General features: G+C 47.1%; 1 protein-coding gene across 9 annotated transcripts in view; it reads left to right on the forward strand.

Annotated features, from left to right (window-relative positions):
- The window catches only part of LOC135899974 (irregular chiasm C-roughest protein-like), an 872,345-nt gene that overhangs the window by 722,331 nt on the left and 126,805 nt on the right, over positions 1 to 23,209 (forward strand). Inside the window, exon 1 of one of the 9 annotated variants that reach the window (XM_065429384.2) lies at positions 3,128 to 4,558. The exons of 5 other annotated variants lie outside the window; for them this stretch is intronic. In XM_065429384.2, the coding sequence (XP_065285456.1) occupies positions 4,342 to 4,558 (217 nt within the window). In that variant the 5' untranslated portion in view covers positions 3,128 to 4,341. Of the gene's footprint in view, positions 1 to 3,127; positions 4,559 to 23,209 lie in introns of those variants that run through there. 3 more of the 9 variants (XM_065429386.2, XM_065429383.2, XM_065429385.1) reach the window with 3 other exon arrangements.

The raw sequence follows: 23,209 nt of genomic DNA on the forward strand, positions 1-23,209 counted from the left end.
CGAAATTACGATCCGACGCAAAGTAAGCGGGGCCCCTCCGGCTACTTTTCTTCTGTGCAGGAACAATTTCACTCTGTCTCAAAGCCTACAAAGCTTGGCATTCACGAACATCATCAACAGTATTCACTTCGCTCCGTAAACGCCTAAGTATATCACAGGAACTCGGAGAACTATGGTGACTGCCAGTGCAGCGCACTGTGCCGCCAGAGTGTTAACAGATGGTACAAATGACAGTTTTTGAAGATTACTCATTGCAGCACGAAGCATCACAGTTTTGAACACTCTCTCAGCATATTTTAACCTGTTTCCTGCAGGTTTTACGTTAAAACCAATAATTTTGGCTGTAACAAGCGCGCAAAAACAACAGACTCATTAGCGGACGACGCGCGCTTCGCGACAGGCCTTGGACTGCAGCGCCACTCCTGCTGTCACATCGTGGAAAAGCAGTCAACTACGCCGTTCGGCACACCTGCGCATCTAGCCGCCGTAAGCAGTGTAGCGAACTATACGTATACAGCCCTTTGATGCGCATTTTTATCGCATTTTCAGCACTTAAAAGAACAACCCTCGTACCATGTGCTCCACATAAGCGTCGAGTATAGTCTTAGGAAGCAGACGGCTTTGGGTTGAGATTCTCTGCGGAATCTTGAGTCATACGCCCCGGAAACCTCTCGCCGAATAGAATTGCAGTCAAATCAGCTCAGATAAAACATGCGAAGCAAATGTGACAAAACGTCTGAATAAACTAATCTGAAATCCCCATCTTTAAAACCAAAGATATATCATCCTACTTCCATGCTTCGTCTTACAGCAGTTACATGCACTCCCGGACATAACTAAACGATTGCTATATGGCTTATGTTACTTCTTAGAATTGCGAAAGTAAGAAGCAATGCTAACAAATGCTTTCAGGCGGGTCTCAGCGTTCAGAAAATCTGCAATTATTTCGCACTGCTATGCCTAGAGTGCTACTTCGAAGCCTCCGAGTCGAAGCGTGCTCAGAACAGCGTCGCTGCGCACCCAAGTGCGCAAATCGGGACGCACGGTGCACTGAGGGCTGCGATGACACTGCTTTATATATAGTTGGATGGATTCAGCGCCTGCCGCCCCAATGATGCGCATCTCCCGTGACTGCCGCAACCCTGTCATGTTCAGGGTCGCTTATCCCTTCAGGGAGTGCCGCACGCACTCAGCCGCCCGGACGCGCCATCTACGACCGGTAGACCCGCCACCTCCAGGCGATGCTGGCCAGATGAATTTAACCATTGCCTCCCGTCGCACTAAACTAGTGCACTCGCTCCTATAGCATACGATAAGTTTGTAGGCCTCTGCAGCCAATGTCTGTCCTCCTGCCTCTTCTTCGAAAAGTGAACAAGCTTTGGGCCTACATTCTCAGTACACGTTTGCTTAGTCACCTATCGCATCCCTTTGCCCCTCCCCCAGTACGGGGTTGCCAACTGGAGACAATCTCTGGTTAACCTCCCTGTCTTTCCTTTGCCTTTATCTCTCTCCCCTTAGCCAACGTCACTAGTTAAATATCAGGTGCGTGCCGCAGTATAATCGTGATTTCGAAGCTACCACTTACATTGGAGAAGCCGTGTAAACTTTACATTTAATTTCCTTATATGTTCAGTCGCAGCATGCCTATAAATTTTATTCAGGAACTGTTGAGAAGTGTCGGTACGAGTGCTCCGCGTTTCCAGACGCGTTTTGGCTAGTGCCCCTTCGGTTATCGATGTTAAGACAGAAATGTCATCGAAGGGATCTTGTTCTTTCAGAACGTGACCACCCAGCGGAAGAGCACTTTCATGAAAAGGTATATGTGAACCAAATGATACCGCAGTTTCGCTCATTGGATCGTAATCACGTGGCTGAGGAGGTGGCACGGACATGTCTAGGGCTTTCCGTGCCCACTGGTCAGTGGCGTAGCTAGGTCGTCTGGCACCCGGGGCCCATAGGTCTTCTGTCACCCCCCCCCCCCCCGGCTGTAGTGGAGGAAGGCGAGGATGTCTTCAGACGTATATGACACCCCCCTCCCCCCCCCCGCCTCTGGCCCCTTGCACCCGGGGCCCACGGCCCCACGGCCCCCCGGCCCCCCCTGTTGCTACGCCACTGCCACTGGTACAAAGTAAGAAGTGCAGCGGAGCAGTGCTGCTCTAACTGGATAAATTTTGCGGCAGGCCTTAAATGTTCCGGATCGCCAGTCATCTGCACATTGCACCAACTATATGTGCCTAATGGAGGTACATGTATATTCTCTGAGGAAGTGGCTTGTAAAGGCCATTGGAAACTGTGATGCAGAAAATGTAGGCACTTGTTGACGGGTGAAGGTTAGCTCACCCCAACCTTCGCAGTTATGTAACTATTTCCGTGTCGAAGTGTTTCGCAACACTCGAAATATTTGCAGCACTCGCAGTTGATGTTTGCTGCGAATGTTTATTGGTCCTGCGGTTGAAGCTATCTTTCGGCACGTTTTATTTTCTGAGCATCGACTGTTCTTTTCTCAGCAACTGGAAGTTGCTGACGACGCTCCGTCGAACTTGGTCAAAAAACGCCGCCCCGGTGAAGGCGCAATGTGGTCGTTTAGGTTTCCCTGCCGCCCACAGAGGGCGCCTGGTGAGGCGTGTCGCGGACCCGCCTCGGCCTGCGCCACGGCTTCTCCCCTAGCCGCTGCGCAGTGGGCCCGCCCCACTACCGCCTCTGCGTTCGATCCAGGCGGCACAGGCCGCCGCCAGCGAGCGCCCGGAGCGGGAGATTTGTTTGTCGCGCGGCGGGCATCCCTGGCGTTCACGTCCCCGCTGCGATGCGACCGCGGGCGCCCGCACTGGATTACGCGCTCGTCACAGGCGCAGCGGTCAAAGCGTCGCTGGAAGGACGACGGCGCTTCACGGACACCGCCACGCTTCTGGCGCCGCGGTTCGCTCCAACCCCGTGTGGAGCATAAAGAGGTGACGCCGGCTTCGCTTTTGCTCGAACTCCCTGTTAGAGACCGACAACGGCCGGCTAAGCAGCGCATCGGCGATGGAGTGACAGCCACTTCTCGACTGACGCGACCGTCATCACCAACGTCGAGTACTCGTTTGCTGTTCACCTCGTTCGCCTTTGATCATCAGCTTCGAGGGTCACTCTTGCTGGGTCATTTGGCGGTGTGTCTCTTTACTTTGCTTTCTGTGACACGCTCCGCAGAGCGCTGGATGAACGGATAACACGAATGCTTTGTGGTGACTCTTAGTGCTTCAATCACATCGTTTCGTTCTTCATGCTTCGTTATCCCGCGCTCTTCGTCACTAATAGGCGCTCCTGTCGATTGTGCTCAGGACGCGGACCCTGTTTCTCGGTACTGTGACCCACTTCGTGACTCGTCTTGGGCGTATGTGTGCTGGATGAGTGGTGCATTTGGACAGTGGTCTGATTCAGTGGATTCAATGCGTGACTACAAAGAGATGGTCCTATCTGGCCTTTCATGCGAAAGTGTATGTGGTGACTGTGATGGTGCACCAGAGCACTTTGTCGTATCCATGCTTCCTCGCTCAAGCTTCGCTTTGATAGTGATTTAGTGTTCCCAGCATAGGCTATATTGCTCGGTGAGTGGTTCTTAGCTGCTATTGTATCTCCTGTTTCTGGTGACACGTTGCACGATATGCTAAAAGTTGAGCTTTATTTTGCTGAGTTATACTTAACTGAGCTATAGAATTTTCCATTTCAGTTCAAGTCCTCGTTGTTTTTCACAATCATCTTGCAAAGCACAAATGTTAATTCAGGGGTTATCTTGTGGGCATAGTATCTTCCTTGAGCAATTACATTAATGGAAATCACCGGAATGTCAGGGATGTGTTACCATTGAAAAAGAGATTATCCTTAGCGAAATTTCAAGTCTAGGTCCAGGTCCACTGCCTTTCCCAATATAAGGGGCTGTGGATGATAAATAAGCGTGACCAATACAAAGATAAAAAAAGATAAAGTCGGTTTTAGCGTCTCGCTCACACCAGCCATATCAAGCAAAAGAAAAGTTTGAAAAGATATCATTCACGTCAATATTGCGGCTACGCAGCTGTGTACATCATGAAGACACTGTTAGAAATTCCTCTATCGAGGTTGTTTATTTTGATTTCGCGCCGCGCTCAGCATCAGGAAACTAAGTAATCAAAATCACTCAGTATTAGGCACACTTTGCGCGTGATCAGTACATTCTTGATAGCCCTTCGTATTGGTAGGGACGGTTGTGAACCTCTGTTTTACTTACTCTTCTCTGGTTGGAGCGGTAATAGCTCGTTAGGCAGTACTTGTAAGGTACTTCGTTTGCACTGGTCCGTGGAGGCACAACCATCCCCCAGTGCGCGTATGCCATCGTCTCTGGCTCCTCTGTCGTGGTCCCTGCTGTCTTCGGCGGCTGCGAAGTGCTTAGTGGTTCCGTTTCCGTGTCTGCGCTCCTCTCCTACTACGCAAACTGCTGAGCGCCGGCGGCTAGCCATCATGCTTGGAACTGTTGTCCTTGCTCTGGTGTCGGTCGCGGTGGCCCGAGCTGGGAATGCCACGGTTGCGCCGTCGGACGATGAAGGTGAGTGCGCGGCAGTGCAAGACCTTGCGCGCGTCCAAGAGAGGCTTTTGGACTCGGAAATGTTATCTCGCAACCTGGAGCAAAAAGTTGCGTTAACCGAAGCACACACCAAAGTGCACAATGAACGCTGCGACTTTGAGAAACTTTATTGCTTTTGTTTGTTACATGTCTAAGAAAGGTTGTAAGCCAGCAAATTTCAAACCTTTTCAGGGCTGTTATTTCATCTTCCGGCGATAACTAAATATTGACAAGGTGGCCTTAATGAATTCCAGTAAATATTGGCCTATGGAGAATACCGTATTGAATGAGTTCGGATACTGTGCGCAACATGAGCCACCGCCTCTACAAATTGCACGCAATTCTAATTTATTGGCGTTTCTGTATTCCATATGCAACTGTCAGGCTATCACCGCTGGTGTGAGTCAAACTCACGAGCTCGTTCTCAACTTAGGCACAAGCGCTCGTCCTGTCTTCTGCTTGTCCCTGTGTAATTTTTTGCGCTATGTATCCCAGTCTGAATGCATCCCACCAACACGCCCAAACTTCTTCCCTGCTAGACTACACCGGCCCAGTCACGGCGAAGGTTGAGAAGAGGGGATGAGAAAAAAATACCTAATTTAAAAACGAAGGTTGAAGGTCTTTACAGCGAAGAAGTCTAGGGTATACAAGAACTGCCTCACGGCGCTCAGAACATGCGATGCGAATGACTAGCACGAGCGATGCATCGTAACGAGGAACGATGAGCCGGTATATTTCTACTGGTGGTGAAATGGTCTTTGCATGCGTGGTGCTATTTCCCCTGGCGTCCTGCTCATATCATCATATTACCAGACGGGAGCGGACGCTCACAGATATGACGACGATAAAATGGCATCTGAGGATTTTGACACAGCATCTGCCACTCTTCATTGTAAATAACGTGTCACTTTGTTTATCGCATTGATACCTGCTAGCTCTCTACTTGATAAGAGGTACCTCCGCGGCACAGCCATCAGTGAAATTACGGCGAAATTTTATATGTTTTGCTGCTGCTTTAGGTGAGTTTTGACGCACGCACGCACGCACACACAGCACGCCCTCAAAACATGCGCTTCATCGGCGAAAGCCCCTAAAAAGTAAATAGGCGTTTACGAAGAAAATAATGCGATTATTGTTGACAAGAGTTTCTAGCACTGGCGGAAATAAGAAAAATTGCGCGAGGACAGCCATCAAGCACTTGGAATTCTAAAATCTTAGTGATAGATATTCAAGCGAATACACCTTGTGCATAGACTACAGTAGTATAACTGACTATCACCTCGAATGAAGTTTGTCCACTTAGTAAGCTTTCAGAAAGTAGCGCAATATTTGTCTCCAAGTCCTGACATTGAGTGGCACTGTGTAGCTCTCCAAAGGTCATGTTACAGATGAGGGCTAGTACCTAGATAAGTGCAAGCTCGAACAGTCGCCACCGTGCTTCGATTGGCAGAGCACCGCACGCGGCGCGCAGGAATTGCCGTTTTGGTATTTCTCAATTATTTGCATTGAAATTATTCTAATGCTATCGCATTATAGGCAGAGTTCAGGCGTGGCGTTCATTTGAGTAAAGATATGGGCTAATCCCGAAGGCAGTGCACTTTAAATTAACACAACGCTTCAATACGCTACCTGTCACCAGGGGGAATGTGAGAGACTGATACTTGACGCGCTCGCCGGTCGTTTCACTGAGCGAGTTTGGCACGAGTGAAAAATGCCCATTCTTGTGGCCTATTAGAACATTCATTTGCTTTGTTGGAAGAGAGAACTTCCTTATCACCATGGGTCACGTATTTCTTCATGGCAATATAGGCGGACTTCCCGTACTTTGGAGGTATCTAACATAAAGCTCGAGGTGTGCCGAGGGTTCAGTACCTTGTCACAGCGCGCATGAAATAGCAAGTTTGTAAGAGATGTGAGGTATAGAAACGTCATTTTGATCAATTAGAGCGCGCAATGTCACCTGCGACTCAAGCGCTCGCACCTCTCGAGACGCCACAACCATCACATTCACTTAGCGAGCTAGCGGTGCTAAGTTCTGGCATATGTATTTCTTCTTTTAGTTCTGACTTCATTTTTAAACGATGGAGGAGCTGTGGATATTATGGTACGATGCTTTCACTGCTCTAGTACACCATGTGTGTTTTCCTCCACTCTTCCCTGGTATTTTTCTCGCATTCTCTTCGGTGTCTCTTTCGCTCCGGCTCTTTCGCACCTTCTGCTGCTTTTTCAGCCTGCATCCTTCTTTTTTCTCATATTTTGCTAGTTCTTTTATTTCTTCTTTCTTCCTTTTAAAGGTGGATAAGGAGCTCGATTTTCATAAAAGTTGACCTTAGAATGAGCAGACTCTGGCTGAGAGAGCGGCTTGATAAACGGCTTTCTCATGAAGCCTGTCTACTCTTATAAGCTGGCGGCGGCCAAAAGTTCCGTATTCTCCAGTTCATAAACCTTGACACCGTAAGCATAACACGCAGTGCACAATGGTGTCCGAGACTGTGTGGCCTCCACCGGTAGCGACTGCATTGCGTTGGAAATTCAGCTAATTTCATAATCAGCCCGAAGCTGGGGTCGTGGCGCGCTGAAATGGCCCGCGGCTACAACTTGTGCTGTTCTCGCGGCTCTTTATGGAAGCGAAGCGCGTCTGTATAGCGCACCAAAGACTCGTTTTTTTTTTTTCAGAAGCTTTAATTAGCCTTCTCAATTCTCACGGTAGATAACGCTGCGGGGTCTCTCGCTAACCCTGTTGTGTTTATCCGAGCTTGAAGAGCGTGATTTATGACGCATGCGGGTCTCGTTTCAAAAGCCACTCCACACAAAGAATTCGTTAACGTTGAAGAATTTTGAGGAGGGGCTTTGCGCATTGTTTGAGTAGCGGGAGGCAATATTGTTAATGGCGACTGATAGGGCGAATGTTGACGCGCCTGGCCTTCTGCGCTATGTCATAGCGCAGGCCACCGTTCATACGGCGTGCTGCAGTTGAGCAAGTTTCCGCTATCCGAGTGGACCCGCTTCGGTATCTTCACAGAAAGGTGTTACAGCTAAACGACGCTTCTCGTAGGCGACTGGCGTGCGCGACCATCTTTGAGTGCGCGGTGAATGCGGTTGTGCGCGCACGTACGCAAACACTGTTTGTCTCACACAGTTTATTTATTCCCCATTCGCCTCCCTGTGTGGAGTGTAGCAAACCAGGAGCAACCTGATTACCCTCCACTCCTTTTTGTTTGTCCATTTCTAGCGTTTTAAGTTGAACCTCAAAAGCACGCAGTGCCAGTTTAGACGATAAAGCTGTGTTATCCGAAAAGTGGATTATTTCCCACCTCCTTTGTGATTAGCGGACTCTTTAAGACTGCATTTTTAAATGTTTTTATTGTTTCTTCATGTTTTGCTCACTTCCCACCACTCGTCAAGTAGATTTCACTCAGAACATTCGCACCTGAATTCTTTTTCCCTCGCAGTTTCTTTCGATGTTGATATTGTTGGTGTCCCAAATAGTTCCCTTTTCCTGTACCTATTAATTTGTCTTTACGCACTATCAGGAATATTTTGGACCTTTTCTTGACAGCGCTGCCAGGTTATGTTTCTTGAATAGCACCCACAGTTGTGTAACAGAGCACGAGCAAGCTAAAATCTAAAGTATTTATATAAAGTAATTTTTGTCCCACCTGATTATTGTACCTGATTGCTGATTTGTATGTATACGTATATTTTGTGCTTGCAGCGCTGAATTGTGACATTTTCGAAAACATAACTTTTTTATGAAGTCATGGACCGTGATGTGGCTCTGCATTAAAATATGACTTCTGGAATTAAGCCTGCCCTATATGACTGAGGTTCTCAACAAGATCGGAGTTAGTGTGCAAGATAAATTAATCCGTGCTTGGGTTCTGGCAAGATATCCAAGTCTTCACGTCTCCTGATCGAATTCTTAAGAGAGACTGGGTTGATAGACATATGGTGAAACCCACCAGCGGTATCGTGCGAGACGCTCGGGCGGAGCAATTGCCGGCCTTGTTCGCCAGGCTAAACCCGCCTGTTGCTACAATTCACCAACACCACCACCACCACCATATCCAAGTGCTCGTTAAATGCCACCACAGTATATTCTGGCAATAACAAATGCTTATGTGAATGCAGATATTGCACACCCTTTACTCACCAGAAGCGCCAACAGCGCGAGCACCATATCTAAATACTCATTACGATATACGCAAGGAAGCATGCTCGAAATACACAACTCCTTCGGCAATGCGGTCTGGCGCCCTCATTTAACCGTCTATTATTTTGTGTTCCTTAGACATACTTATTTGTTGAATAAAGTTAAAGTGACTTTTGTTTGTGTTGCACAATGAAAAAGAAAAAAGAAGCAATGACGGCATGTTTAATCAGAAGAAGTATTGAACCTTGTAACAGACTGGCAAGGCCAGAATATGGTTACACCACAAGACTCTAGATGGCACTATGTGTGCACGTTGCGCCTCCATATCACAAATTAACGACCCACAAGTGCATTTATCGCTCCACTGGCTGCAAAGTGTCGCGAGTGGTCCGTGATGTGTCTGTGTTCTGCTGGGTTCCTTTATACCAACGTATTTGTACCCTCGTTGCGTAATAGACCTTGTGAGGTTCTCACAGATTTCGCATATAATGTAAACGTGTGTGTAAGCGAGCCTTCTTTCTTAAACAAAAGCCGTCGCTGGCAGTCGAGACTGTGTGCGTGCTGTCCCCGTTATTTGTCTCAGATCACGCTGTTCAGTTCTGTAGATTGCAGTCAGGGTCATCCTGCATCTGGGAGTTTCACTGTATCTGCCCTCAAGCAATTTTAGCTCGTTCGGAATGACTCACACTCACGGATTGCTTTTCTCTCTCTCTCTCTCTTTATATATATATATATATATATATATATATATATATATATATATATATATATATATATATATATATATATATATATATATATATTGTTTTAAACGCAGTGCTATCCGCGCACCACCTCTGAAGCTTCGGCGCATATGTCTCAATTATTAGGTGCGGATCTATGTTAACAAATGTGCAGATACAAGACGCATCTTGGAAACTACGTGAAGCGGAGCTTTAGTGAGGAATTTATTTAAATGCTTTCAAACTAAAGCCATTGCGTCAAATTTTGTTTACATTCACCCTATATGCAGCGGGAAGTCTGGCGCGATATTTACGTTTATCCACCCACAGTGGTCGCAACTTTAACCTCATACAATTTTTGTGTTTACTCACTGCACAGCCGACAGCTTTGCCTGATTTCAAACGCCAAACCGGGCGGATGCGCAATGAGAGATGTCTGCGCAGCGATGTGACTAGGACGAAGGCGATGCGCGCTGCTTGTTGAGAGAAGAACGGCAGCTCTGTGTACGACACGCGTCCAACTGCATTTGAGCATTCTGCCCGCTCTCGCGTCACGTACCCCATCCTGGAGGATTGCCGAGACTGGGCACGTACCCAGTGGAATGTACCCAATAGCTGAATCAATAAAAATTAACTAAATCAAACAACCCGATGGATATAATGCGAATTTACATTGTTACGCACAACGCAGGTACACTTACTGACCCTACTTTTTCGATCAGCATACAAGAACTATAGCAACCAGTTTACTGGTATTTCCAGTCGGCGCATGTGGAACATTCGCATATGTATCCGCAGACATATCCGCCGAGTTACTGACCGACTCAGCAGCAGACAGCAATGATGCCAAACTAGGGAGGGTAGGAAAAGAAAGCTTCACTTTAAAGCAGTTGAACAGATAGATTTAGGTGAATGACCAGGTAGACAGGTTGGAAGCATGAGCTTTTTTGTGCCCTTACTCGTTTAGAGAGCTCAGGACTCATAGTTAGACTACATATTTTTGTTGTAGAAAGTGATTTATAATACACCCACAAGTAATATTTCTTTTAGAGTCAATTTAAAGAAAATCTTGTAACGTTAACACTATTGTTTATTTAAATTAAATTATGGGGTTTTGCTTGCCAAAACCACCTTCTGGTTATGAGGCACGCCGTAGTGGGGGACTCCGGAAATTTCGATCACCTGGCGTTCTTTAACGTGCACCTAAATCTAAGTACACGGGTGTGTTCCCGTTTCGCCCCCATCGAAATGCGGCCGCCGCGACCAGGATTCGATCCCGTGATTTCGTGCTCAGCAGCCCAACACCATAGCCACTGAGCAACCACAGCAGGTATTGTTTATTTGCATTGAAGCATAACAAGTGTCCAAAAATTATTGTAATGCTGTTTAATTCCATCTTTCTCATTGTGATGCCAGCTATGCGCGTTCCTGGGTACAACTTGTGCTCCTCTTAACAAACAACACTCAAACGAAATCTCGCCAATACACGCTGGAATGAGAGCGCCAGCTCGCGAAGAACGGTCGAGAAAAAACAGCTGCCCGAAATATGATCAAAAGCTCATGGCGCTCACAGAATCTGACGGAGAAAAAAAAATAGTGTGAGGAAGAACCTCGCGCTATACTCACGCTTTCGTGTCGGGTCGTCGATTTTCCGGTTTCGAAAAGACCTCCATTCTCCTCGCCTCTCTGCAGTGGCAGTGGTGTCGTTGGGCTCGCACGGATGCGGCATAAAGCCGCGAAGATGCTCGTCCTAAATTGAATATGGCGCGAATTTCAAAGTTTGTGCACCGCTTACCACACCTACAGTACTTCTCTTTCTGTTCTGCCTTTCTTAGAAGGGAAGGTTCGGTGTTTGACACGGCTGCTGCAAGATAAACTTTTTTTTTCTTCTTTCGCTGCTATTACTGTGCCGTATTTATTGGCTCGTGTGCTATTCTTCGGATGTTTGTGGTGTCGGAGCAGAGTGGGGCGAAGAGCTGCATTGGGAGATGTCTCCCTTATTCTCCATCTTGGCAATGCTGAAAGGCGTGCCTCCGCACACATATCTCGTTCCCCCGTGGGTTACCATTTCTCCTTGGCTGCCTCGACGCCAAGTCAAGGCAAACACGACGCCTTTTGTGTCAGCGCCCGACACCCTCGCGCGCGCCAGGTTGTGTTTGCGCCACGAACGTGAGGCCTCGCTGCGCGCATTCGAAAGGTCGCCCAATACGTGAGACGTCGCCCTGTTCCTTTTATGATCATTATTTTGCTTTCGCCTGGTAACCCTTTGCAAGTCGAGACACGCCGAGCATTGTGTGAGGAAGCCAGGCCAGCGCATCGGAGTGGGAGTCCTTGTGAGGAAATATGTGCGAAATCGTATTCCTTTCTGGAGTGGATGGCACTGTGATGACATTGGGGCGCACGCTATACGAAACTCCAGAGTGAGGAGAAAGGCACAACATCCAACAGCCGAAAGGGCCATTCTCACCGTCGATGCGCGATGCTTTCGACTCTCTTGCTTGTGCGCACACTCCGAGGAAACTTCGCCACGTGTCGTTTTCCAAACCGTCGCAAGCGTTGAAACGCGAGACCGCTACAAGATATGTTGTCACAGGAGCAAGATCGGCAGCAAGATCGACTGTATATGCTGCCTTCGCGTTCAGGTTGCTACACGCTCCTGGAAAGCTTGGTTTACGCATTTCAACCTGTAAAAGGCAGCTTTTGCGAGCCAGCGAAGATTGCGCGAGGGAGTTATTTGCAACCACGTTTTACTACATACAGCAGCAGAATCTGCCCTTCATACAGCTCGAACACGTCACTATTGATACAGCATGAAAATGCAGAAAACTCGAGACCCTGCAAATATACCGATAGCTCCACCAGCATTCTGCTTTTCTTCCGGGTCACCAACAGAAAAATGCCAGATCGGACATGGCATTGTTTGTGGAGAAACGTGCGAGTTCTCTAATTTAGTGTCACGTGCATGACATTTTTGTCCCTACTGCATTGTGCTTTGTGTATTTGCTCCTCTGGAAGAGAAGAATAAGAGAAAGAAAAGAAGCGAGACATATTAAAGGTAGCGTTTATGCTGACACTTCTATTTCTCTATTTTTCATTGAATATTTTCTTTTCATTTAGGTTGACAGCGTCTCACACGTAGCAGCTTTCGTGCGCCATTATTTTTAATTCTCTAAAGAGCTTACGGCAGCATCCGTTCCTGCTACAACCTTTTACTAGCCTACAGAAGCACTAATGCTTACTGCCGTTCCAGGAATAATATTTGCATTGTGGTTTACGCAACCTAACGTATTTAAAAAGAGTAAAAATAAGATTATTTTCCTTATTCTCCAGGTTTAGGTTTCGCTGCTGAAGTGCAAGTAGCGAATGTCAGCAAGACTTTTTTAAATGGATGAGCACCCGTTTGGTGCTTCCTCTTGAAAATAAAGGCGGATCTTATATTGATTGGTACCACTGATATCGAGAAAGGCATCTTGACGCGTTTATTGAGAATCGCTTGCTAGAAAGTGCTGGTACTTTATTTTAATCTGTTGATACCAGAATAACTGCAGCCACAGTCGAATTTTACCGCAGAAGCGTATTGTGGGTAAGGTGTCTGTGGACATTTTGTAGCACATGAATGACAGAGAGTGCGTCGCCTGAGTCTTCGAAAAGCGTCTACCAGATGTCACCATTTTTTTTTTATTTTTGCGCAATCGGAGACGTACCTGGAAGCATGTGGGCTGACGTGCGCACGAGATAAGTGAGAGCTCTTGGCGCTAAGAAAGCGCACAAGAGGCCCAGAACCGCAGCAGATACCAGACCCGGAAGTAAAGGTGGGAGGGATCATGATTCCGCAGGTAATGATGCTCCGCATCCTCGGACTCCTGATTCAAAAAGACGGGGCTGGGGGAACAGGGTTGGAAAAAATTCAGAGAACAGTGCAACAAATAACCCACCATATCAAAAGAGTGACGAGAAAAAGGCACGGACTCAAGGAGCAAGACTGGACGAGAATGACACAAGCGTTACTCACGAGCATCGTCACCTACGGGACCCCATACGTTGACATGAAGAATAGTCAACGAGACAAGGTAAACGCCCTCATCAGAAAATCCTACAAAATTGCGTTGGGCTTGTCCCCCTCCATGCCCACAGTGACACTACTAAAAATGGGAGCTCGCAACACGTGGGAAGAGCTTGTGGAAGCGCACAACGTCAAGCATCTGGAGAAACTAAAGCTAGCAAAAACGGGAAGAGCCCTGCTCCAAGATCTGGGCTACCAAGTCGAGGATGAGAGGCACCTACGTCAGTGTTCCCACACGAGATCAGAGACAAGCTACACATAAGTACCATTCCCAGAAATATTCATCCCGAGTACGACAAGGAAAGGAGACAGGCGAGAATACAGGCGCTCAAGCACATACTGGAACGCACCAACAGCAAAGAAGAAAATGTGATTCACGGACGCAGCTGCGTGCAGAACAAACGACCGATTTGCAATCAGTGTGGTCGACGAGAAGGGCGAACAACTTACAGCCACATCCATACGTGCCAAGGACACGAGCACAGCGGAAGAGCTGGGCATAGCCCTGGGCATCGCAACGTGCAAGAAGACCCTGGTTACCGTGATGACGGACTCGCACGAAGGATGCAGGCGGTATGTGAACGGAAGGATCGGAAAGGCAGCACTTCAGGTCTTGACCAACACCGAGATAGTAACAGCACAGATCCTCTGGACGCCGGGACACGAGTCTTTTGCGGGGAACCAGGCGGCGCAAGCCGCGGCTCGAAATCATGCACGCCGAGCCATCTCCGACACGCAGAGAACACGGACCAACGACTGTGACGAGGATGATGAACGGATATCCAAGAAGTACTCGGTTATCCTGGCGCACTACAGGAAGACTTGAAAAATTATAGACCAATCAGCTTACTGTCCGTTGCCTACAAACTATTTACTAAGGTAATCGCAAATAGAATCAGGAACACCTTAGACTTCTGTCAAGCAAAGGACCAGGCAGGATTCCGTAAAGGCTACTCAACAATAGATCATATTCACACTATCAATCAGGTGATAGAGAAATGTGCGGAATATAACCAACCCTTATATATAGGTTTCATTGATTACGAGAAAGCATTTGATTCTGTCGAAACCTCATCACTCATGGAGGCATTGCGGAATCAGGGTGTAGACGAGCCATATGTAAAAATACTGAAAAATATCTATAGCGGCTCCACAGCCACCATAGTCCTCCATAAAGAAAGCAACAAAATCCCAATAAAGAAAGGCGTCAGGCAGGGAGATACGATCTCTCCAATGCTATTCACAGCGTGTTTACAGGAGGTATTCAGAGACCTGGATTGGGAAGAAATGGGTATAAAAGTTAATCGAGAATACCTTAGTAACTTGCGATTCGCTGATGATATTGCCTTGCTTAGTAACTCAGGGGACCAACTGCAATGCATGCTCACTGACCTGGAGAGGCAAAGCAGAAGAGTGGGTCTAAAAATTAATCTGCAGAAAACTAAAGTAATGTTTAACAGTCTCGGAAGAGAACAGCAGTTTACAATAGGCAGCGAGGCACTGGAAGTCGTAAGGGAATACATCTACTTAGGGCAGGTAGTGACTGCGGATCCGGATCATGAGACAGAAATAATCAGAAGAATAAGAATGGGCTTGGGTGCGTTTGGCAGGCATTCTCAGATCATGAACAGCAGGTTGCCATTATCCCTCAAGAGAAAAGTATATAATAGCTGTGTCTTACCAGTACTCATCTACGGGGCAGAAACCTGGAGGCTTACGAAAAGGGTTCTACTCAAATTGAGGACGACGCAACGAGCTATGGAAAGAAGAATGATGGGTGTAACGTTAAGGGATAAGAAAAGAGCAGATTGGGTGAGGGAACAAACGTGAGTTAATGACATCTTAGTTGAAATCAAGAAAAAGAAATGGGCATGGGCAGGACATGTAATGAGGAGGGAAGATAACCGATGGTCATTAAGGGTTACGGACTGGATTCCAAGGGAAGGGAAGTGTAGCAGGGGACGGCAGAAAGTTAGGTGGGCGGATGAGATTAAGAAGTTTGCAGGGACGGCATGGCCACAATTAGTACATGACCGGGGTTGTTGGAGAAATATGGGAGAGGCCTTTCCCCTGCAGTGGGCGTAACCAGGCTGATGCTGATGATGATGATGAATACAGGAAGCAAAGGCGTCGCTACCCACCCACGCATAAGACGATGAGTAGGGAGCAAGCGGTAACCTGGAGAAGACTCCAGGCTGGAACCTACCCGAATGGAACACTGCTGCATGCCATGGATCCAGGCACCTACGGGAGAGACTGCAAGTTCTGCCCGCCGGACACGCCCAACACCTTGCGCCATATGGTGCTGGTGTGCAGGAATAACCGCGAAGTACCACCGTCATCATCACCACCAGGCGAAAACATGCAGGAAGAAGCGGATTCAGAGGAAGAATCGGAAGACCAGTGGGAGGCTTTGCTGGTGACGCAAGACCCTGACAACCAGATACGGTTGGTGAACAGGGCTCGGGCGGCGGCAGCGAGCCATGGATACTCGGACTGAGGAGGCCATCCACCTTTGGGCTCAAGAAGCATGATCTAGCAATAAAGTTTATTTCTGTCTTTGCGCAATTGTCCCTTTAACCATGCTATTTAATACTTATAATAGTCTAAAACTGTTTATGCATAATAGCACACTGTAAGGTCGATTGCCTGCTCACCTCCTTGCCCCCATTCCCTATACTTCCGTTGACGCACATATGTAATGCACGTTTTAAAGAATGTAAGGTGAACCGCTCCCTCATCAAGAGAGCCACACATCAATAATGTACTTTTCCTTTCTCTCATCTGTCTTCATCTTTCTGTCTCTCTGTCTCTCTCTCGGTCTTTTTTTAAAGCGTCCCAATTACGATTATCGTTGTTGATGACACTGCTATCGCCGGAAATTCGATTTGCTTCATGTCGATTATGCTTCATTGCGTTCAAACAGATCCTTCAATTTCCTTCAATTTTTTCAATTTTTAGTTTTCCTTTTATTTCTCCTCTCGCTCTTTGCCGTCTTTGCAATCCCTATATCCCCCAACCCAGTGCAGGGTAACAAACCGGAAACTTCTCTGGTTAACCTCCCTGCCTTCCCCCCCCTCTCTCTCTCTCTCTCTCTCTCTCTCTCTCTCTCTCTCTCGCTCCTGCATTTGCGCAACCTGCCAGCTAATTCCTATTACTGGTTAGCCAGCATAAAAGGGAGTGCATTGAGAGGCTTCGCGCCCACTTAAATAGCTGTTGTTCGGCTGAAGCACAATTACTGCGAATATAGGGTATTGTGCAGTATCGTTGTTTCGACAGCTGCAAACGCCGCCCTTATAACGTGGCATGCCTTGGTGAAGTTTAGGGTTTAGGACGACAAAAGGCGGAGCGAGGAATAAAGATTCTAGTTAAGTATTAATGTTTCATTGATTCTTGAATGTATCAGTAATTGCAGCAGCTCGTACGTAAGCCAGCCTGCGGTATGATCCCCAAAAGTTTCTGTTGTCCACTTCGTTCTTCCTGTATCTGTATTTTACACGCCTACACTTCCGAACCACAAAGTTTCTCAGTGCCGCTATGTCAACACTGATTAGAATTTAACCTCGCCTATAGGCACTCCGGTCGCTCATTCTTCTCCCTCTTAATCTCGAGAAGCAATCAATCTTGCGCACATGTCCTCACGGCTCGATGGGCAAACACTGAGGGGCGTTTCTCAGAGCCGGTCCACTACAAGAGTCGCGGAGCTCGGCGCGTTCGCTCGTCGCCAGTTTTGTCTTCAACCGGCGGACATTGTCTCAGGGACGGGAATGGTAGCCACGGCGGACAGCTAATGTTTTCAGCGGGCACAAAACCGCCTCTTCGCCCGAGGAAGTTGAACAATATGGTGGGTGAATAAGGGGGAACGTAGAGTATGGACGGTTTGCATACGGAGGCCGGTCATGTTCCCTATTGATCGTCGTGTCCGCCCATGCAAAGGCGATGCGCGTAGTGCGGTGGCATCTGTCGCTAAGGGTCTCGCGCGCTTCCATCAGCGCCCCTGTCTGGAGCAAACTCTTGGACGAGCGACAGTATATCTTTTCGGGGCATTGGTGCTCGAGTGAAAATGCCAGCATTACTTCTGGGCCATTTTCTCATCAAAAAGTCTCACTGGAACCGATTGCTTACGCAATCTTAATTAGAACGACTGATTGTCCCGGGTTTAGCGCTTTGTACTAAATTCAGGCATTGCGCTGCAGAGCTTCCGAGTAAGTCCCCTGCGCAGTTGAGAAGGCTAATGAGTTTGCATTCGACCACGTGCGAGACAAATCGTGCGTGCGTAGAAGTTTGTGTACGCAACGCCTGGGGGCATCCACGGTGTATTGAATGGTATGAGAAGGTCTTTTTTAGCCTAATTTGAATAGGAGGACTCGAGAGTATGGTCTGTGCAATTGTTACACATGAACGCCGCTTAAATGAAGTCTTGCTACTCATTGCTCAAAGGGTGCTTCAAATGGAACACACACGCACACGCACACACACACACACACGCACACACACACAAACACACACACACACACAAACACACACACACAAACACAAACACACACACACGCACACGCACGCACACACACACACACACGCACACGCACACACACACACGCACGCACACACGCACGCACACACACACGCGCACACACGCACACACAAACACACACACACAAACACACACACACACACACGCACGCACGCACGCACGCACGCACCAATAAGAAAGCAGCAAATAATTACACCAAAGACCGATGGTCCTATGGGATACGAAACCACGCCTTCCCATTGCGAGTGAGATGCTTATTCGCATGCGTAGAGCCCATCGCAATGTAGAGCCCATCACTGCTCACTTTGTTTTTTGGTCATTGCATTAATTTGCGCTAAACTACCATAATGACAGTCAACTTGCACGTCCTTGTCTGGTAAGCAGGCCTCATATACCTATACTCGAAGTATACACTCATATTCAGCTCTCTCTCTCTCGCTCTGCTCACGTCGCAGCTCATTACCATAATAATTCGAAAAAATTTTGGTAAGAGAAATAAGTCACCATTGCGATGAAAATGAGGCACGGCTTCGCTTTTGGCCCGAAGAGTAAATCGAGTGAGAGTTCTGTTTTCTGGAAAGAGTAAAATATTTCAATAACCACGTCCACTGTGTTTCCTTTTATGCCTGCTTAAATTTAGAAAACATACGCGAGGGTCATCTTTCAGACCTCTGCATTTCTTTCACGGCGGCAAATCAAATAGTATTACTGCTCAATTCTACTTTACCGTAATATTTCTAAGAATTTCTCAGAACGGCTATAGGCAGGATAGCACTTATGTCTTTCTATTGGCGTGCGAATACGCGAATGTTTACTGTCGCAATAAGTAGCATGAGGCAGCATAAGTGTAAAGCTATTGCCTCAGCCCAGCTTAGAATCGAACGTGAATAAAGATTGCATCTGCAATTTTGCGTCTATTTTTCTCCACCCAAGAAATCAATAAGACGTATCTTCTGCACGACAAGTCACCGCTATGCTCTAAATTCCTTAATTCCAGGTCATGGCGCGGGCTGTCAGAAACATTGTTGCGCTAAACAATGTGAAGGAACCCTATGGCTAACGCAGATGCACGCGGGTACAAAAAAAAAAAAAGCCGAGGTGTTTGTAAAACCTAGCGCGTCTGCACGCATCGTTGCAATATGTGTTCTTTTAGTTTCTTTTTATTATTTATGGCTGAGTTTCTTTCTTTGCTGGGCGTCCCACTTCATCACGACGAGAATTAAACGACACCGGTGTCCACACTGCAGCCTCAAGTTCAGCTCCGCTCCAAAAGAAATTATGGGGGTTTGGAAACGAGAAAACAGAAACAGAGAAAAAGAAAGGAAGCTGAGCCTCACTCTCAGTGTACGTGCTTCCATTTCTGCTGAAGTCCTGAGTAGCAACAAAAGAGGGTGTTATTTTCTCGACCCACTTTCCCTGTGATTTGTTAGCGGATTAAGTTCAGGAGAGAACCAAGCTGCTCAAATCATGTAATTACGTGTCCCTTTTTGGGGCTGTTTCGTTTTAGGATGCATGTAAAGTTATTTTTTAGAACGCTAGCCTATATTTTACTGGCAGTAAGGCGCCCGTTGTTTGTTGGGGTGCAAAGGGCAAACGGATCTTATGGGAATAAAGAAAAACTCATTTCGTCTTTCGTTGCGAAAGCAAGTGACACATGTTCACGAAGTGGGAACACGGCGATGCAGGTTTCATAAAGTAGAAAAAAGTTGAACGAAGTTTCATTCATTGCTCAGGAACAACTATACTGCATCTGTCGCAGTGAAAAGCAGCAGAAAAGAAATACATCGTCAGTAGCATTAAATGTGGCTGCGGAATGAAATGCTGTTACAGATCTTTTTAAGTAACCAGAGTAATTAAGTTTCTTGGGTTGCATCATAAAGGAGCAAAACCGATTATATATAGCTCCTAAATTGGGTAAAACATCGCTATGCAGATTAGAGGTAATGTGGATAGCGTCTTGGGAAGCCCTTGCAACTAAAGTACTGTTAACTAGAAGAAAAAGAAAGCGTAAGTCCTAGCAGTTGGGATCTCCAGCATCGCGACTACAAGGGTCGATAACTGGAATTTCCCAGCTACTGGCAAGTGACGAACGCTCTATAAATATACTGGCAGTACAGTTGGAGTTTCTTACGTGTCTCTATGAGCCAATGCACAAGGCGAAAAGGCAACTTTATCTGCAGTCACCTGCCTACGGCTCCAGAGTGGCGAGCGTTATTAGCATTATTGAATGAGAGTTCCGTTTAGTTATAGGTGTAGTATAGTTGATCGGATAAGACCAGGTTCATCGATAACTTTTTACTGTTTTTATGGTCATAAAACTTGTGCTAGAGCTTCACACGTGTCGACGCTGCAACTAAAGGGCTCTAGCCTATATACGGTCGGAGGAGGCTTATTTGAGCCCACGTTTAAGCAAATTGAGTCAAGTTTCTAACTGCTGTAGTCGATTACCATAAAGAGTGCTCTACTTTAAATCCCAAAGGTATATAAGCGCGCTAACTCAAAATCTTTTTTTTTATTTACTACTCACGGCTTCCGCATACACGCAGAACGCTGAAACTTTCCGCCGAGGTGTCGCTTATACACTGGGTGTACTCTGCATCAAAACTACATGGAAGTTTTTGCATTTAACGAGCTTGTAGTTTGTCTACGTTTTAAGAATCGCGTGGTCTATGGTCGTCGATTGAAGACGCCACTTCTTGTTATGTCTTTTAAAGTCTGCACTGCGAAGCTTTTCAAAGATGTTCGTTAATGTGCGCACTGGTTAGCCCCCCCCCTGACGGACGGCTGGGGCACTCTGAAAATGTGTTTCACTGTTTTCGACCACTCACTGGTGCACCATAAGTTCATCTTTGTCACAGCAATGGCCTATTCAAGCATTTTGACAATTCTTAAGGGCAACAAACCTGCACAAGCGATTTCAGCACTGACTATGTTTACTGTTATCCTGCGCTGTGATAATGTGGATATGCTTTCTTTCTCTCTCTCTCTGTATTATCTAATTATTTATTTATAGCTCCACTCTCTCCTGGCGTAAAATAGCAAACGAGAATTCTTGTTCTTCTTAGCGTCCCTGCCTACCGCCTTTCTTTTGTATCTATCTCTCCATCTGTTCTCTATAGAAAAACATTGGTGAGGCAGTCTTCTCTTCGCTATGTACTGTTATAATCTTAGGGAAGGAATCTTAGCGTTGATACAGAAGTCCCCCGAGGCCAGGGGTTAGATCTCGGCCGCGGCGGCCGCACTTCTGTGGGGGCGAAATGTAAAAAAAAAAAAAAAAAACTCTTGTCTACATAGAAGTAGGTGCACGCTAAAATGCACCAGGTGGTAAGTCTTATTACGGAGTTCGTCACTTTGGCGTGCCACATAGTCGTTTAGTGGTTCAGGCACGTAAGATCCCGCAAAATTATTTTTATTTTATGACGTTTATATGAGTCACCATTTTCTGCAATGATATCAACCACATGGTTGTTACAGAAAGCACTTTGTTTATTTGTAACGTATAGCGCACACCCTAAAGCTGCTTGAACGTTTTTGTTAGCTTTGTGATGTATTAACGAGGATACATTAACGGAAATGAAAGTGGATGAAAAAACAACTAACCACATGTGGGGAACGATGCCACGCTTCGCAGTCGTCATCGCACGCAAAATGCGAAGACGGGGGATCGTTCCCTATCTGCCGCGAGCTGTTTTTTCATCCACTTCATTTCTCTTAATTTATCAGTTCTTTAATTCAGTTAGTAAGTACAAGTAATTTCCTCTATGCTGGCCTTGGTGTCATTGTTTGTTGGCTTCTTATGATATGAACAATAAAAATCCGGCCGGCCCCTCGGTTAACCCATTTTTTCTCGTTCACACATAAATATATATATATACTGTAGATCAGGAGCCGACGAGAAGAAGTCTGTGCTTTCTTTTTTGAGTCTGATTTCCTTGAGATTAAAGTAGCGCAATTCCTTTTATTTAAAGAGCTCCTTTTCTTTCTTTCTTTCTTTCTTTCTTTTGCACTTTCGGTTAGCAGACATTCAGTTGGCCTTGCGCCTGACCGAAGACTCCAGTGCCCGTCCGCTCCTCTGTGCACTGCTTCTTGCCGCCGCCGAGTACTCTCCTCTACTCCGTCGCGCCGCTTTCCTTACGAAACGCCGCGCGGCCACCACCCTCAAGGGAGGCCTATAGCGCACTTTTCGAGTGCAGGAAATCGGCGCTGACAGCCGCAGGGCACCACCCGCTTGTCTCGCGGGACGCATTCGACGTCTTCGCAATCACTATACTCCCGCTCACATGCGAAACGCCTCGCGCCCACCGCGCCCCCGCCGATAAGCGAGGACCGCAGCCCCCCGACCATGCAGCCACCGTCGCTTCGCCTGCCACGTCAAGTCCCCACCCACCCCCTGCTGCATTGGCTAGAGAATCTTAAGAATTGCGAGAGCGCCGTCGGGGCAGAGGAGCTGGCGATGCCCCACTCTTCTCAACGTCACAGGCCAGCCAAGGGTCGTCGCACCGCAATGCAGTGGTGGTCGCGCGCACTGAGTGGTCAGTTCTGCCTCCGTTGATGCGAGTGTACGCGGGACGCAGCGTTCGCCTCTCCATCATGCATCCTTATCAACGCACGCGCGTTTCCTACTGAGTCGTCGACCGCAGAAACTCGGCCACTGCTCCGGCCCGAAGCTTGTGGTCCTGCCCCTTTTCTTTATTGATTCATTTTTACATTTTTATGTAGCTTAGATGCTGGGATAAAAATGTCCATAATTTGCAGCTCGCTCAAGTTGGATAGCCGGGGCGTCTGGGACGCACAGTATGTCGTGTAGTGAAACTTACAAGAGGTTGCAAGAGCGCTGATCTCGCGGTTTGGTGACACTTCTGCTTTGGCTTTAAGGTGCCTCAGAATGGGTCCAACACATGAAGCTATTGAAATAAGGAAGAAGAAATCTATTTCACATTACCGAAATCATCACTAGGAAGTATACTTTTTGTGCAGCTCTTGAGGAACAAGCTGTTTATTGCCCAAAATCATTTTTCGTGTGGAAGCTTAAAACTGACCCGGCTCTTTCTACAAGAAGAGATACATAAAAGTAAACATTCGCGTGAAATATTTCCTTCATGATGAAAAAAGAGAGAGAAAAAGAAATGGGTTAGAAACCACTGATTGACGCCACCTAGTT

The sequence above is a fragment of the Dermacentor albipictus genome, chromosome 4, assembly GCF_038994185.2.
Source record: "Dermacentor albipictus isolate Rhodes 1998 colony chromosome 4, USDA_Dalb.pri_finalv2, whole genome shotgun sequence".
Classification (NCBI taxonomy): Eukaryota; Metazoa; Arthropoda; class Arachnida; order Ixodida; family Ixodidae; genus Dermacentor; species Dermacentor albipictus.